This window comes from Colias eurytheme, chromosome 6, assembly GCF_061535395.1.
Source record: "Colias eurytheme isolate Ceu_HAF_F1 chromosome 6, ilColEury1 Martin Lab GWU primary, whole genome shotgun sequence".
NCBI lineage: Eukaryota > Metazoa > Arthropoda > Insecta > Lepidoptera > Pieridae > Colias > Colias eurytheme.
The window spans coordinates 5,054,330-5,071,976 of NC_142985.1; the positions used below are offsets into that span (position 1 = coordinate 5,054,330).

A 17,647-nucleotide genomic window follows, 5' to 3' on the forward strand; every position below is an offset into this window, starting at 1 on the left:
AAACCGTCCTTTGTGTTAGTAATGTCTCAAGTTGTATTAACATCTGCATCGTGATAACTTTAGTGGGAACCGTTCGCTACCTCCGTTGATTACTAAAACCACAATGAGATACAACTAAGTGGATAGTTTTGATAATAATTTAAATATCCCGGCGCTGTTGACATTTATTAATTGTGGTGAGACCATTGCCTTTAACATTGAATTTACCGTTTACCAATGCTTAGTAAATTACTGGCATCTTCGATAGTTAGCGGTTAGCTTTGTAATAGATATAACAGAGTTATTGGTCTCCGGGAATTCCACATTTAATTAAATCTTCAGAACAAGGGAACTTACTTCTTACTTAGGGCTATAAAAGCTATGCTATTGTAAGTAATCATAAGAATAAAAATAAATTAAAAAGTTTCCAAGAATAAAATATATAACTTTAATTTCACTCAATCTTTGATCATGTCAAAAGAACAAAGTTCAAAAGTCATTTGCGTTACATAAAAGCGAAATTAAGACGTTAAAATCGTTGCTCATTCGCTTTTTGGGGCAGCAATTCTTAAATTTTCCAATGAATTTAGCGGTTTCAATCGATGTGACGTAATAGAAAAGTTCAGTACCTAACAACAAAGGGCGAAACAAGTTAACGAAGCTCACGAAAGCGAAATTCAGGATCTCAACGCGCACTGGCGGACAGGAAATTAAAAGACAAAAGAGTCCCGGCCGGAGCAGTTTAGGCTCGGAAATAGAGGGCGTGCCCTCCCTTTTGGCCCTTTTATAGGAGCCGCTTAACCACGACCACCTTTGAGTAATCCCAAAAGGGAACAATAAATACAGTTTACCTATTTTATGTATTATTTACATATAAATGTCGATATCATGAAAATTTTAAATCCAAGTTTGAGCTTCTAATAAAAAAGGTACAGAATTAATCCATCTTAATACCGGGTCTGATATGTATCGAATGTGCGTATACGTATGGTTTCTGTAATTCAGGCGCGATGGGGTAATCCATTCGTACAGGATGATATCAAATTGCGAAGGGAGGCTAAAGAGGTCGACTTCTCACGTCCTCCCAAAGACGAATTCTCACAACGTTAACTGCTCATAAAATTGTATTTAATCCGCGGAGGGTAAATTTTATCTTTCGAACATTGTACTTATCGGTTAAGATAAATGAATTAACATTTAGCAAGTCAACAATAACTGACGAAGTGCTGAGCCGAGTTCCAGCCCTGCTTCGTTTTCTAATTCAATTTGCATCGGGAATCAAAAACTTTTCGTGACACTGTTTTGCATTATTAATACTTTAGCATGGCGTGATCTCCCTGGAGGTACACTAGAAGCCATAAATTGAATTCCAACCTTCGCGATTAGTTATTCCCGCGCGTGAAAACTTTTGAGATCGTTCGCTTTCGTTAACAGATGTTACGGTGCTATTCATTATACATTCCGTCGAATTGTAAAGCCGAACATTTAATTTAAAGTACCAAACGCTCCTTTGTTAATAGCCGAGCGTTTTGGTAGGTATTGTGAAGGAATTGTTCGGGCGGCAAAGGATTAGTGAAACGGGTTCAAGCTACAAGTTTCTCGTAAGACGTACGATAGTCTAGGAAGAAACATGTATAGTGTGTTAACGTGGGTAAACAATAATACCTATTTTAGTGGTGCCGAAAGCATTATATGGTTACTGTTTATTGTTAAACAAAATAACAATGATATTATTAAGTACCCTGATTGGCTAATCACTGTAAAACATAACAACCAAAACTTATAATTAAATTAGAACGATATGAACATGGTATTATAATAATGTATTCGGCTAAAATGTAAATGGACAAACTTTGTTATCGAGAATGCGTATAAATCTAATATAATATTAATCCAACAATCCTACTCTTTCACAAACAAAATAATTGCGGTGGAGGGATACATTTGTTAAGCGCAGTTCGGACCAGAAATTTGATTAAGATTTTATCATAATGATAAGGTTTTTGTGTTCAACTCTCCCCTCTCGTTTAAAGAAGTATTTAATTAGTTATGGTAATGCAAATGTTAAATCTCAAAAATGTTAAAAGAAAATCAAATTAGGCGTTTGCTAAATTACTTTTGTTATCATATTTAATATTTGTATTTTCTTTTATTCCAGGTACTAGGTGGCTCATATATGAAATGTTATGGGCTCACGCGGCGTAGCACACTGGAGCTGGGTGGTAGTGGTGGCGTGGGCATGGACGGCAGCGGCTCGTACCTTGTGTCCCCCGCGATGCGCCTGCGACGATGCGCTCAGAGCGGCGTCTTGCGCCAACGCAGGCCTCGAAATTGTGCCTATACAACTGAACCCAGAAGCGACCCACATAAACCTTACCCACAATGCTATCGACAACCTTCTCTACACCTTCGGTTTCTACACGCAACTAACCATCCTCGATATCTCGTACAACAGAGTACAAGACTTAGGTAGTAAAAATTTTGATACCAATATTGAGATGACCCATCTTAATGTAAGTCACAATGCACTAAGAAAATTAGATAAGGACACATTTGTTGGACTGAAGAGACTTATTGATTTGGATTTATCGAATAATGAGATATCCATTATACAAATGCAAACATTCAAAGATCTCTCAGTTTTAGAAAGACTGGATTTGTCAAATAATAAATTGGTGACATTCGAAGCAGACACATTTGAACCTTTATCTTCGCTGAGAATTCTTTCGTTAAAGAATAATTCTATACTGGAAATACCGTCAGTTAATTTGCTGACTGTTATTCGTATGGAATATCTGGATCTTTCTGAAAATTTGATTCAGAAAATAGCTAAGCATGGTATTCCGTACTTAAAGGAATTAAGACATTTAGATTTGAATAACAATATAATCGAAGAAATCGATCCACTAGGATTACATAATTTGCCATCCTTGCGGCATCTAGACTTAAGTGATAATAATATGACAACAATTCCCACATCTGCACTATCAAAATTATCTAATTTATCGCACTTGTACTTAAGTGGTAATTTCTTCTATAATATAACATCATTGTCTTTCCAAAGTCTCTTTCATTTAAAACATTTACATCTAAGTAGAATATTCAATTTAGAGAGAATAGACGCTAGAGCATTTGTTGATAATATTAATCTACAAAAGATTTGGATGAATGAAAATTTAAGAGTGAGAGAAGTGCCTCCGAGATTATTTCATGGAAATCCTAAATTGACTCACATTTATATGAAAAATAATGCATTAGAAACACTCGAAGCATCTCATTTCCCAATCGACACATTACAAGAGCTAGAAATCTCTGGCAATCCATTTGTATGTAATTGTTCGCTCCTATGGCTTTGGAAGCTTGGAAGAGAATGTGAAATACGTAGTAAAAAGTCTGAAAATACAAGTACTATATTGAAAATTGATTATGAAGATATCAAGTGTGCTGCACCTATTCACTTAAAGGGCATTCATTTTGTACAAATCCCAGAATCAGAATTCGGGTGCTCCAGCGGTTGGGTGGTTGTTGCTATCGTGGTGATGACAATTAGCATCATTACTAGTATAGTTGGTGGAGTTTTATACTTCATGGGACCGTTGAAAAAGTGTAAAGGAAATAAATCGAAACAAGTCATGACCAGCGTCATGTTAAATGGTGACGTTTCGAAACTAGGCAATGGGTTGGTCTATACGACGCGTGGGAGAGAAGCTGACAACAAAAGAGAAGTAGACAGATATCTAATGATTGGTTCGTCAGTGACCAATAACTTCCATTCATTAAATCCTCCTTGGCAGAGCATGGACAAGAATCCTTATTACCAAGAAGACAGTGAAGAACACATTTATCAACAGTTTGCGTATGAAACTATTACTCCACACCGGACCCCTGAAAAACCACATATAGTGTATGTGTAACATAAGGCTATAGTGATAAACGTTGTGAATAACATTATAACATTATTCAAACGTTTCACGAAAAAAGACAATTAACACGGACGTGACTACGAGTACTAAAACTTGCAATAATGTAAATAGTGATATGAATTTGTAAGATGTGATAGCTTTGTATATAAAGATGTATATAAGTTAATTAATGTTTTCGATTTTGTACTTAACTTGTTTAGATATTATTATTGTGAATATATTTTTCGCTCGATCCTTAATGTACAGTTAGTCTGTTAGCTGTTATTGCGCTCTTACGTTGATATTTTGTCCGTTCCTCACCTCATCATTTAAGTGATGTTGTATATTTTTTCTCCTAGACCTTTATTCCTCGTTTATTTACTATGTAGTTCCTCAAACAGTATCTATAGCCATTTAATGTATTGTAATTAAATATTTAAAGCATGTAATTAAATTGTAGTTATACATTAATTATATTTTCTGAAATAAAACACCAATACTTTATGAAAACTTTGTACAAAAATGAGCAATATAGAATACTTACTTCATACTATAATATAATGCGTTAACTTTTATTATTGAGAATATTGTTAAAGTATACTAATTGTATTTAGGAATGAAATATAAAGTAATAATTCGCTTAGAACAATCATAGCATTGACAGAATCGTATCGGGGTTAGACTGGGAGTCAGATGTTGTACTCACAAAAAAATGCGTTACTGAAATTTATAATGATCAATTTATTTTCACGCTAGAGTTTTAAATAATCTAACTTGAACAACAAACTCGAATAACTAACGAGTTGAATAATTAACCGTCAGCCAGCTAACTGTGCTGTAACTTTTCAGTTGTTTTGCGTTTACGCTTGCTGGTAATTTGCTTTTTTGGAAATCGTCGAAACAATAGATTATGAGTAAACGAAATATTTTACTGTTCATGCTATTTTAAATGATTTATCATAGTTGATATAACATACCTTAAAGTTAGTTTCCCTGCATTCAGTGTCACATAACCCATATTAGATACATAAAAATTACTTACAAAAGAATGAGGACTCAATAAAATTACTTTCAACGATATATCAAACTATCTGACTCTTAGTTTATGCCCAATTGATATAATATTTATGTATAATACGCAATAAACCAGTTGCTCTGATGGTAAGGGGTACAAAATGAAGTTATTACGTTATTTATTGGCTATTTTTGTAGATTCATTTCATGAGACCTTAACCATTGTGTTAATAAGATGTTCTGGAATTAATATTTTTATACTTATTAATATTATACGGCCAATTTAAATGTTTATTAACGCAAACGAGATTAAAAATTGTGATTATTATTGGAAGGAATCTCTAAGGTGGCTAGGAATAAAGAAATACTGTTATGATTTCGTGAAAATTAAGAAGCATATATGATGGCTTAAATACGTTATCTACCCTTGCAATAATTTTATACGTGATTTATATCATATACCTGTATAAGTCCTATATTGCCTATCATAACCCAGATTATAACTCGAATTAGCGCATACAGTCATATGATAGAATAAGAATATTTATACCTACCATAAACTTTTGTTATGAAACTTATTTAAATATATAACGCATTGAAACAAACGACAAATAAACCATTTAAAATTTATTGCTGTTGTATTATTTTTATTTCCCTGTTTTTTGTTTGAGGGCAAAAGCTGCGATTAAGAACTCTATCTACAATAATAGGTATATCACAAAACACGTTCTAGAGAAACAGAATAACTACTTAATTAAAAAATAGAGTTTCAATTTAATAGTCTTAATAATATTGCTCTTTCAAAATGATATTCAATAGAAATGACATGTATCAGCGAAAAATATGAAAGCATCCACAGTCCCTCAGAGTTACGACTTAGAGCTAGCGCGTACGAGCAACTTTGTCTCCGCAACTATTTTGTCTCTCCCATCAATTGTATGGGGAGTTGCGTCGCTACGTGCGCGCACTTTCATACTAGCCCATGGGTGGAGAGACAAAATAGTTGCGGAGACAAAGTTGCTCGTGCGCGCTAGCTCTAAGTCGTAACTCTGAGTGACAGTGGATGCTTTCATATTTTTCGCTGAGACAAAGTTGCTCGTGTGCGCTAGCTCTTACGCAACGTTAGATACTAAACTACAACGCGGTCACATTAACTTGACGCATGGGCCATGGGCAAAATGACAAAATGACGACATCGAAGCCATGCGGCATGGCTTTGATGACGTTATTTTGTATCGGTAACAGAGATGCTAACCATACTGACGATTGCCGGGCGAGCTAAGGGAATACAGGGGGAAGCAGGCGGGTTTTCGTATTCCAGCGATGCGTCAAGTTAATGTGACCGCGTTGTATAAAGTATTCTAGATGAATAGTATTTTTTTTTACTTTGTATCTGATATAATTAGTGGAATATGACATGGGGCTTCATCAAGTAAAACTTTTTCTATCGATTATATTTAATTCAATAAAGGAAAGATAATTTAAAAGAAAGATAAAATAAAATATATCTATTTCAACTTACACCAACTTAATTCACTGCATGCCATAACAATATTTTGAAATTAATTTACCTTACCTTGTTTACCATAAGGACCAAATTAAAATGTACTGTTTCAAAAGTAAATGAATATACACAACATATATTTAGATTTATTACAAAGAGTGAATGTAGAGCATTAAGCTGGTACCTATATAATACAATGAAACCTACTTGACCGTAAATAACATCAATCCTTGAAACAGATGTAGGTATTATGCTTCTGCTTCCACCACAAGGAGACAGCGCATCACTATTTATTGAAAATAATTATAAATTAATGGCTTTTTATATGTACGAGAGTACATCCTCACTGTTGGTTTTTGAGATTTATAGTAGAGATATTATCCTTTCAGTGAAACAAATTTTAAACTTGAACAAGTTCCCCACACTACATCATAAAACAAGCAAAACGCTTTTTTCAACAACCTAAAAACATTAAATACGAACAAACAGTAATCTCATCAACTGTAATTAAATATAAATCAGTTTTCATTCAATTGTACAATCGAATAGTCGATATTATGTCATTAACAAGCGTGCTAACACATTTACCTAAACCAACACGGTTCAAATCCATTAAACTGTTGAAACGTATCTCTCTGAAATATAATAAAACAATTTCGATACAGAAAACGCGAAAATAAAGAGCAATTAAACATCCACAATTACTCGTTATTCGGTTAAAATTGAAGGTGGGTAGATAAATGAGTTCCCGCTAATGAATTTCGGTTCGGTCAGGAAACAAGTTGATTATGATAACGCTATTTGTCCGATGATACCAGCCGATGACGTTCATTGGACGTCTGTTATGTGTTAATGAAAAATATTCGTCTTAATAGGCTGTTTTGTAGCGAGCGAAATGCAATAATGCAATTGGATTTAATGAGGAGTGAAATTGTGGGCTTTGCATTTTTGATTTTTTTAATTTACATAAATACTGCCTAGTTGCGGTATTCTGTGACTTCACAGTGATTTATGTTAGTATCGCTTAGGTTGTTAAGATATTATGAAAGAAAACGGTTTTTCATGAGTTTTCATTTACCTTTTTCTAACAAACAAATGAGGCCCTACTTGCAACTTAGTAACGTTTTATAATGAAAAATATGTGTGGCCTTTTGTCATCTCCGTTACAAGTAGCCTATATTTGATAATTATATCTATCACAACGTATATTCCCCCTTAATGGTAGATTCAAAATATCATAGTAATAATAATTAATGTTAGAATGCAGCATGTAGAATCTGAAAATCAAATTATAAAATATATTACCACCTTAATTTAAAGGAATTAATTACCTCCCCTGCAGAGTGCATAAACATATCACGTCCACGTTCTAACAGCACGCATTCATTGTAATAAAAGTGTTATGAGCCCAAATGTATGCAGTTGGTGTCTATTCATTGCGTAGGGAACCGGAGTACCGAGGGTCTGAACGCTTGCAGATATGTAATGGAGATAAATGAATGTCAAAGCACTCAAATTACCAACACGTCGGTACTAGTGATGTACAAAATTGCGCGGGTTACTACTTACTCCCATGTAATGGACTAAGCGTGTAAGGCATTTATATAGCAATTACGAATTGTTTTAAACTCGACTGTGTTTGCTTGTTGTTTTGGCTGCGACTCTAATATGTGTTGTAGGAGTAATTACGGTCAGAAACTTCGCTCTTAGGTTCCTACATGCCAATTTGCACGTGGCTCGCCACGTATGTTAAATGAGCATTATCTGTTACTTAATTTTGCTCAATTAGTACGATATAATGGGAACATTAGCGCTGTACCTATTTGCGCTATACAAAACATACGTGAAAAAAAACAAGAGTCACAAATTATCAAAAAAAGTAAATGCATCGTAAAATATAACAGAAAGTAAACCATCACATGCACTAGCACAACACTACACTCCTTATACATAATTTTATAGAAAATCCACATACAATATCATTACAATACATATCTTTTTAAAAATAGATACGCATACAAATATGATCATTAAAATCTCCATGTTTTATGCTCTACATTCATGAACCTAGAGTTAATCTGCTGAAAAAATAAAACACTACCTTACATAAAATTTATAATACTGAGATCAGTATAGGAATCTCTATAATAATGCAAACCCATTTCCAATGTTCTGCGTCTACGCTATTTTCAAATACATTATCGTTAGCTTAGTACTATCAGCCGCTTCAGCGCTGGATTTAATATTAATGAATATAAAATATACAGCGCTTATGCTATGTTTATACATTTATGATCAGTCGAATCGTGAAGCGCTTGAAGCATTAATTAGTATTATTGAAGCTTACAATTAGATTTAATTATTTAGATCGCATAGCGACTTGTAGAGAAGCCATTTCACTATTTAACAGTACATATAATGAATGTCTGTATTTATAAGTAGTTGCAGTCACTAGAGTATATATAGTATTTTTTGAGGTCAAAATCATCTCAATATAAGATTTTAGACAGGGTAATGATATTGAATTACTCTTGAAGTATAATAATTGGATTAAGAAATTTGATCTAGTCTATGGGTCAGATAAAATAAACAATAAACACAACCAATACAAATTTTTTTCTTGTTAAATATACAAATTGTGATACGAGTTAATAATAACAATGTTACGATTTAAACATTTATTTTTTATTCCTTACATAACTAAGACGTTCAGTGTCTAATAAAAAACAACAATTATTATATTACTAAAAACAAACTTTAACATAAAAGAGAATCTCCAATTTTTTTCGAATACTCCCGACTTTTATTGGCTTTTAATTTATTTTGCTGAAAGTTCAGAACCGATTGAGTTCGTTTGATTGTCTGAGGTGGCAATTAAAAATTCGTTTGATGATTATTTTATTTATTAAAATCATTTCGCTATAAATTATATAACCTGTGTATTCTATGCGAAATTAAAGCAATTTTAGGTTATTTATTCAATACCTATTTTGCAATACAATTCGTCAATAATAAGTTTTGATTCGGAATCTGAAATATCATTCTGAAAAGCTTTTTGTCAAAATTATAAGAACTATTGAAAAATAAGAGCGTTGCTGGTTTTTCAATGATCCAGTAATTTAAGGAAGGTTGAGCACAGATCAATGCGATCAAACATATCTAATTGGATCGCTTTTCTTCTGTCATATTAAAAAGTTCGCAATAATCAAGGACGCGTTAAGTCCATCCAATCAAACTACATCAAATAAAAAGGCTTTAACGCGGGACCATAAAGGCCTTTTGTCCCCTGAAAAGAGGCTGTAGCATTTCAGAGGGGTGGTAAGATTTATTTCACGACAGCACTCGTTATGGTACCAAAGGGACCGTCAGAATGCAGCCTGCGAAGCCCTCTTACAGATCAGCAGATTATATATTTCGTGGGATTGTATGTGGGAATTGGGATTGCTTTGTTTCAGACTTAATTGTGTTTTCCTTTACGCGTGCGGTGTTATGATGAGTTATTGTATACTTAATTTGGCTGACGACGGGAAAATGGAGTATGTCCTAAAATATTGGTTGCTTCTTTTGTATAGTAATGGGAACAACAGCTTATATAGCTTTTCGCCCGCAGCTTCGCCCGCGTAGGAAATAGGAAATAGCATAGTTCCCGTTCCCCTGGCATTTTCGGGATAAATCCTATCCTCTGTGTTAATCTTTAATTTAAAAATTATGTAAAAAACGTATTAGTTCAGAGAGCCTATTACAGCATTAAGGAATATATGGAAGATATAAACCCTTGGTTGAGGGTTGTCGCGTAAAAACCAGGACAGTTCTTTGGCATATTATGATAATAATATACAGTAACATATTTTGTAAAATTAAATTGTAATACTGAAATGATTTAAAAGAGCAACTATGGAGTTTCTTGCCGGTTCTTCTCCATAGATACTGCTTTCCGAATCGGTGGTAAATGTTAAAAATATGTATTGACGTTTCAAAAGTGCTTCTCGAAGAAGTTTGAATAAATGTGTGACACGCACTATGCCGGCCAAGCAAAAACCTCTCTGGAACTAACAAACCAGCATCGAAACGAGCTTGTATCGAACATTGAGCATACTCTCGAGGAAATTTCTGCGTGGGGCCAATCCAACCTTGTCGACTTCAACCCAGCGAAGACACAGGTCTGCGCATTTACAACCAAGAAAAGTCCCTTTGTCGTACCACTTACCTTCCAGAACAGTCCCCTGAATATCAATCCAAGCATCAGCATTCTCGGCGTCGAGATTACGTCTGACGTGCAGTTCCGTGGATTTTTGGAGGACAAAGCCAAGATTGCTTCGAAGAAGTTAGGGGTGCTCGCCAGGGCGAGACGGTACTTCACACCCGCTCACCTATTGCAACTTTATAAGGCTCAAGTCCGGCCCCATATGGAGTACTGCTCGCACCCCTGGGCCGGAGCACCCCAATACCAGCTCCTACCACTAGACCGCATACAGCGTCGGGCAATCCGCATCATTGACGACGCCGAGATTGCCAAATCGCTTGATCCTCTGACACTGCGGAGAGACGTCTCCTCTCTCTGTGTTTTTTACAAAATTTATAATGGGGAATGTTCTGAGGAACTCTTCGACCTGATTCCAGCCGCCGATTTCCACAACCGCACTTCGCGTCACAAACTTAAGTATCATCCTCACCATCTGGATGCATGGCGATCTACTACAGTGCGATTCTCCCGGAATTTTTTGCCAAGAACAACATCGTTGTGGAATGAATTACCACCTGAGGTGTTTCCAAACGTCTTTGACAAGGAGACCTTCAAAAAAAGGGCATATAAATTTCTTAAAGGCCGGCAACACATTCGCGGTGCCCCTGACAACGCGAATGCTTATGGGCGGCGGGCATCACTTTCCATCAGGTGACCCGCCTGCTCGTTTGCCCGCTTAACTATAAAAAAAAAAATAAAAAAAAAAAAATGTTTGAGTTTGAATCCAAACACCCTCTATTGCGTGAAGGAGTAACAAACAAACATACTTTTGCATTTATAATATTAGTTGGATAGTATGAATCGAAATAATTATCCTCTGATGATCTTTATTTTGTAAGGCGATAAAATCAGTATGTATACCTAGTACCTAGTAATCATTAAAATTCATAATACAACAAATGATCAGACTAGCTTGTATTTTCTCAATTCAATATAAAATAATGAATTTCAGAAGATCTGATTACATTGTATTGAAATTAATAAAACATTCTGATGAATAAAATGCTTTCAAATAGTTTTGACTATAAGAGCCAAGAGGAGGCTGAAACTAAATGGTTTGATAATTTATAGAAAAACTATACAATTCTCTTTAAATATTGATGATCTGAATCGGTTTTGAAATTTTATATCAAGACTTTCTTATTGAACGTTAGGTATTCACTATTCATAAGTTATTTTCTGCTATTATAATACTCGATCAATGAATAATTATAACCAATGATTATGAAATAATTAAAGGCATTTGTGATATTCATATTTTTAATGATAATTTTATGATAAAATTTATGAGTAATTGTTAATTTTTCGCTAGTAGGTAATCATAATACCTATTAATATTTTACACTCGAAAAAAGCTCCTTTATTTTTAACCAAAGTCTAAACGGGTGGATTAAATTGGTAGCAGATTCTCAACAACTTAATTTCCAAATTCATGACTTACATTAAACAAAATCAGTCATACTGCATACACTTTAAGTACATAGGTAAGTACTATAAATAAACCACAAAATATATCCCACGGAAAACTAAAAGCTTCAGTTTAACGTTTTCACATTACGAAGTACTCTCAATAATGTAGTTGTGAAGTGAAAATAAATTTTATAGTCGAAGATAAATTCCATTACGCAATGAGACTCCCCTAATGATGCGCTGTGAGCCTTGTATTTACCGTATTTTAGATATAGCCACAGATATAGCGTAATCGTTATAGTCATTGCATGTTTAAATGTTTATTTGCTATGTTGATTTTTGGGAAAGTACAGTTTATCGTGATAATTAAGATACAAAATGACATGTTGATATAAACATATTTTAGGGATAAAATGTAAGTAATCATTGCAAAATGCTCTTTTTTAATTTATCAAATAATTTGTTGAAAAATGAGATTGGTTCAAAATTCTAATCATTTGGACTTTTTCGTTTTATTTTAATCTTAATTTTTAAGCTATTGCATAGCTTCTATAGCGGGCCTTGAGCGCGGGGACCGAATCGAGAAATTCCGTAACGAAAAAACCTCACGCTCCCCACTCCGACGGGCTCGGAGGTGTGGCTTGAAGGCATGCTATGCAATAGCTTTACCGCGGCAGTCCCCAAGTGCCACCCTCCTTTTTTATTAATATTTTCTAGAAATAGACTTTACATTCTATAATTCGATCCAGGCATAGTCCTAAAAGCAATGAACCATGAATATACCTAATCAAAGGTCACACGACATCAAAGTTCATTGCCACTACATTAACTATGTAAACGCTCAAGTACATAAAGCAATTTTTATTCCACCAAAAACCGCATAATTTAAACGCTGTAGAAACAAATTTATCTTTTTTACCATCAGCATACTAATGGTCCCGACCCGCGGACGCGTCTATCCTCCAGGGTGGCTTCGCATCAATAAAATTAACATTGTAATCCACTTAAAGTTAAAAAAATACGCTGCATTTATTATAGACATGCAAATATTAAGAGATTTTTCGCAACATATGGGACATACATTCTTATACCAAAATCGTAATCGTGTACAATTCTATGGAAAAAAAGCTCACACATAAGGCAGCAATAACTTTACAAAAAATATAACAAAAATATTGTATACAATATAAATAAACCGGCAGGTAGCATTTTTAAGTTGCAGCTACTGAATTATATTATAATCAGCAAATTGAAATCATAATTTTAGCAGTTTTTAAATTATAGAGCAGACTACATATTATTCCCATATATGGTTTGAAATTTCATACCTATCTGAAACATGAAACACATTGGAATAGAATATATATATATGTTACGGCTAAAGGTAGGTGAGAACATAAACTTAAGATTAGCCGGCTAAACTTAGGTTTATTTTCGACGAGGTGTTAATGTTAGTTTGTTCTATCTTTAGCCGGCTAAACTTAAGTGTAACCGCAGGCCCGTGGCTAAAAATGTCGGGGTGGGTAGATTTGGTTACTATAATACATGTAAGGAACAGGGCGAGTGTTTTCTGGCACTTCGCCGGCTGCTGCCGCAGCACGCTCGCTGCGCTCGCTCGGCTCGTGCGGGTCTTAAGAGTTCTAACCTAACCTAACCTAGCCACCAGCTTTCTGCCCTGAGTCGGGGTGGGTAGATTTGGTTACTATAATACATGTAAGGAACAGGGCGAGTGTTTTATGGCACTGTGCGGGCCCCTCAAGCCCTCCACCGGCCCGGCGCTAACCAAATCTACCCACCCCGACATTTTTAGCCACGGGCCTGCGGTTACACTTAAGTTGAGCCGGCTAAAGATAGAACAAACTAACATTAACACCTCGTCGAAAATAAACCTAAGTTTAGCCGGCTAATCTTAAGTTTATGTTCTCACCTACCTTTAGCCGTGACATATATAATAAATACTTCAAGGAATATAATAAAAAAAGAATTGTCGGAATCGGTTCAGCCGTTCTCGAGTTATGCGCTTACCAACACATTTTGCGATTCATTTTTATATATAAGATTATTATAAAAAAACATAAGCTCTACGTTGGTAAAATTATGTACCCAACTAAATCTACATAATAAGGCACCGAGTTAGTGAAATGGTAGTCATTTCTTAATAAGGCAGGTCGTAGATCCAGCGTCAAATGCAATAATGCATTAGAGCCTTAATGAGTTCCTCGGTTGCACCACAAATTGGATTATCATGTTAAAGACATGATTTCGCACCCGCTCTATAGGGAACGTTTCATTCTAAACGCCCATTATTCTCTTTCAATAAGAAATAAATTACGATTTCTTATTACGTTTTTCATTTTAGGGGATATTCAAAAAAGCTCCATTTGACGGCGCGTGTTATCACAGATTTTAATGAATAATTTTCACGGTTACATTTTTCATTTCGCGTTATAATTATTGAGGTTCAATTATAATGATCAATGGTTCTTTGAAATTAAATAGATTTATGGGTCTTTTATCAGAATTCTTACCTTATCCACGGATTACTGCATATTGTAAGATCATTAAACTTACGGCTTACGGTATGAATATCTTTGAAAATATGTAGTAAAGACGTATTGTAAGGTTACGCAAATAGTTATATTATCTATAGAATTAGTAAGAGAATCAGTTTAAATGTTGAAAACTTAACATTTAAGTATACACTCCTAATTAAAATGACATATTAATTAAAATTATCGTGAGGATAACTCAATGAAATAATAATATAAATGCGGTTTTCAGTTTATTTAAAAACTAGCAATGCCCTGCGGTTTCACCCGCATAGATAGCGATATCGTTACAGTGAAAAGTCTACTATAGGTCGGACTATAGGTTTAATTTTTAATCACATGAAAATCACCTTTACCCCGTCCCGCACTACGGCCTTTTTTTAAAAGTGAAACTTTTATTACATCGTCTCAAACTTTTTGGTCTGTGTAGCGCATGTCGAGCCATACCTACTCGGCAGCCGACCGTCACGCGACATGCGCTACACAAAGCAGTGTTCGGAACCGTTCGAACAGTTTCACTTTTACCGTGGTTTCATAAAACCACACAACATTTTTTTTGCTGTAGTGGGGAAATCTTTCATAGATACCCTCGGCCTCCGGGGGAGGGGCCGTGGGTTATGTCGGATTCCTACCGACCAAAACCCCACTGTGTTCCGTCAAGACGCATATTGGTAGAATTCCTCCGTGACCCCCGCACTACGGCCTGCTCGAACAGTATACCTACTATTTTCTGTAGATTGACACTTTAAAAAATTCGTTATATCTTTTGAATGGAATATCCAATTCTTTTCATTTAAAAAGTATTTTGCTGGTATTGAAACAGTCTATAGTAAAACATCATTTAATGGGATAAGGATTAATATAATATGTGTATGGATAACATGGTTTGATTACTGTCGGTACTTCTATTTACTTTGAAAACGTAAAAAAGTTGTTGTAGTAACTTAACTACTGAAGATGGACATATGGTATCGCGGACTTTCTTGTAGATATTGATTCATTCTATAATACCGTAGAACATTTTTTTGTTCTATCTTCAATAGATTCCGCAGCGCACGCGATGACAGAAGTTTTATTGAGGATTTTTTTACACCTTGGGTTACATTATTGCATTTTTGGTAAGGATCTCTAATTTTTTTGAAAATGCAATATAGCCTATGTTGCTCAGTAAAGATGCAGCTTTCTAATGGTGAAAGAATTTTTGAAATCGGTCCAGTAGTTTATGCGTGAAAACCATACATACATACATACTTACAAACTTTTCCTCTTTATAATATTAGTATAGATGTAATAGACCGGGAGATACTGACACAAAATTTCGAGTCATTTGTAACAGGATGGCGGTTCTACAGGGGTCTTAGTACGCAATGACAAAAAGAAAAACGATGGTGTGAACGCTGGTACCGGCGGCTTAGTCGCGTGGGCGTTAGTCGAACTCGTCGGAAAAATAGCGAAGTCAAACGATTTGTAACACAAAAATTTTAGAATTTACCGATAGCCCATAAAAAAGAAGTAGGCGGTAGTGTCATGCCATACTTTTCCGGTGTGACTTACAGCCCGCCATACCGACGCGAATGTGTTGATTTAAAAAAAACAATTCAACCATTTGTACCAGGCTAACTTTTGCACAGGTAACCATCGTCGTGCAGCCATTTACGAAAATCGCCATGCCATACTTTTCGGACGATTCCAAATGGTCGCCATACCGCCGAAAATCTGCAAAGTTTTTTTTTCGCCGTACCATTTGTAACACTCTAAATTTTTTTTTCAACAACTCCTGAATGATTATAAATAGAAGTGTGATAATGCCATACCTGTGGGAGGTGGCGAATGTGTATAAGATTTTTTTTTATTGTATGATTTTATTCGTATTTTGAAAGATTTGTAACAGTATGGCATTAATCTTTCCTATAAGTTTGAGGTTCAACAAATATAAATACAAAATTTCAAAGATCTAGGTGGTAGAAATCTTCACTTCTATAAATTAATAATAAATTTATTTATGAAGTATGGCAGCACTTTTTCCCCCTACTAGAAGTATGGCAAATATAATAATGGTCACATTTTATCAAATACTCTCCAAAAATCCAAATGCAATACTGGTACAAAAAGTTTGGCGAAAAAAAAAATTTTGCAGATTTTCGGCGGTATGGCGACCATTTGGAATCGTCCGAAAAGTATGGTATGGTGATTTTCGTAAATGGCTACACGACGATGGTTACCTGTGCAAAAGTTAGCCTGGTACAAATGGTTGAATTGTTTTTTTTTAAATCAACACATTTGCGTCGGTATGGCGGGCTGTAAGTCACACCGGAAAAGTATGGCATGACACTACCGCCTACTTCTTTTTATGGGCTATCGGTAAATTCTAAAATTTTTGTGTTACAAATCGTTTGACTTTCGCTATTTTTACGACGAGTTCGACTAACGCCCACGCGACTAAGCCGCCGGTACCAGTGTTCACACCATCGTTTTTCTTTTTGTCATTGCGTACTAAGACCCCTGTAGAACCGCCATCCTGTTACAAATGACTCGAAATTTTGTGTCAGTATCTCCCGGTCTATAAACTGACAATCGTCTTTCAAAGTACCCAAAACAAAAAGCTATAATTAGCTTTTATGAATTATTTATAACAATGACAATGCAATAACGGTTAGATACAGAAATCCTTTTAAAGTAACATTGTGGAAATGGGGTTTCTTGGCACAGGCATGCAGAGCGGAAAGGAGGACAGATGAAAAATTATAATTTGTATTTAATGTGCAAAAGTGCATTAATGTGAATTTAGAATTTTAGAGTTGAAATTCTGTTCTGCGCAAAAATGTGCTTGCAGTTTATAGGGTACACTACTATAAAACATTTATTAATACTGGATTAAAATATATTTCAAATGATTTTATTTTTTGAAGTGAAACTTGTTTAGCGTTGAGAGTAAAATTTCAAAATCGCGTCATGGCAATGGTATGAATATGAATCTTGCCAAAGAAGTTTCACTTCTGACACGTGTGCTGAGCACATCAAGTTAGTTTAGTATTTTTATAAGATT

At 34.9% G+C, this 17,647-nt stretch overlaps 1 protein-coding gene across 2 annotated transcripts in view; it reads left to right on the top strand.

Moving 5' to 3' along the window:
• LOC149907642 (uncharacterized) overlaps window positions 1-4,843 on the top strand; it is a 49,412-nt gene extending 44,569 nt beyond the window's left edge. For both annotated transcript variants that reach the window (XM_090102657.1, XM_090102658.1), the window contains exon 3: window positions 2,138-4,843. In XM_090102657.1, the coding sequence (XP_089958783.1) occupies window positions 2,166-3,893 (1,728 nt within the window). In that variant the 5' untranslated portion in view covers window positions 2,138-2,165 and the 3' untranslated portion in view covers window positions 3,894-4,843. The remainder of the gene's footprint in view (window positions 1-2,137) is intronic.
• Window positions 4,844-17,647: the final 12,804 nt, after the last annotated feature.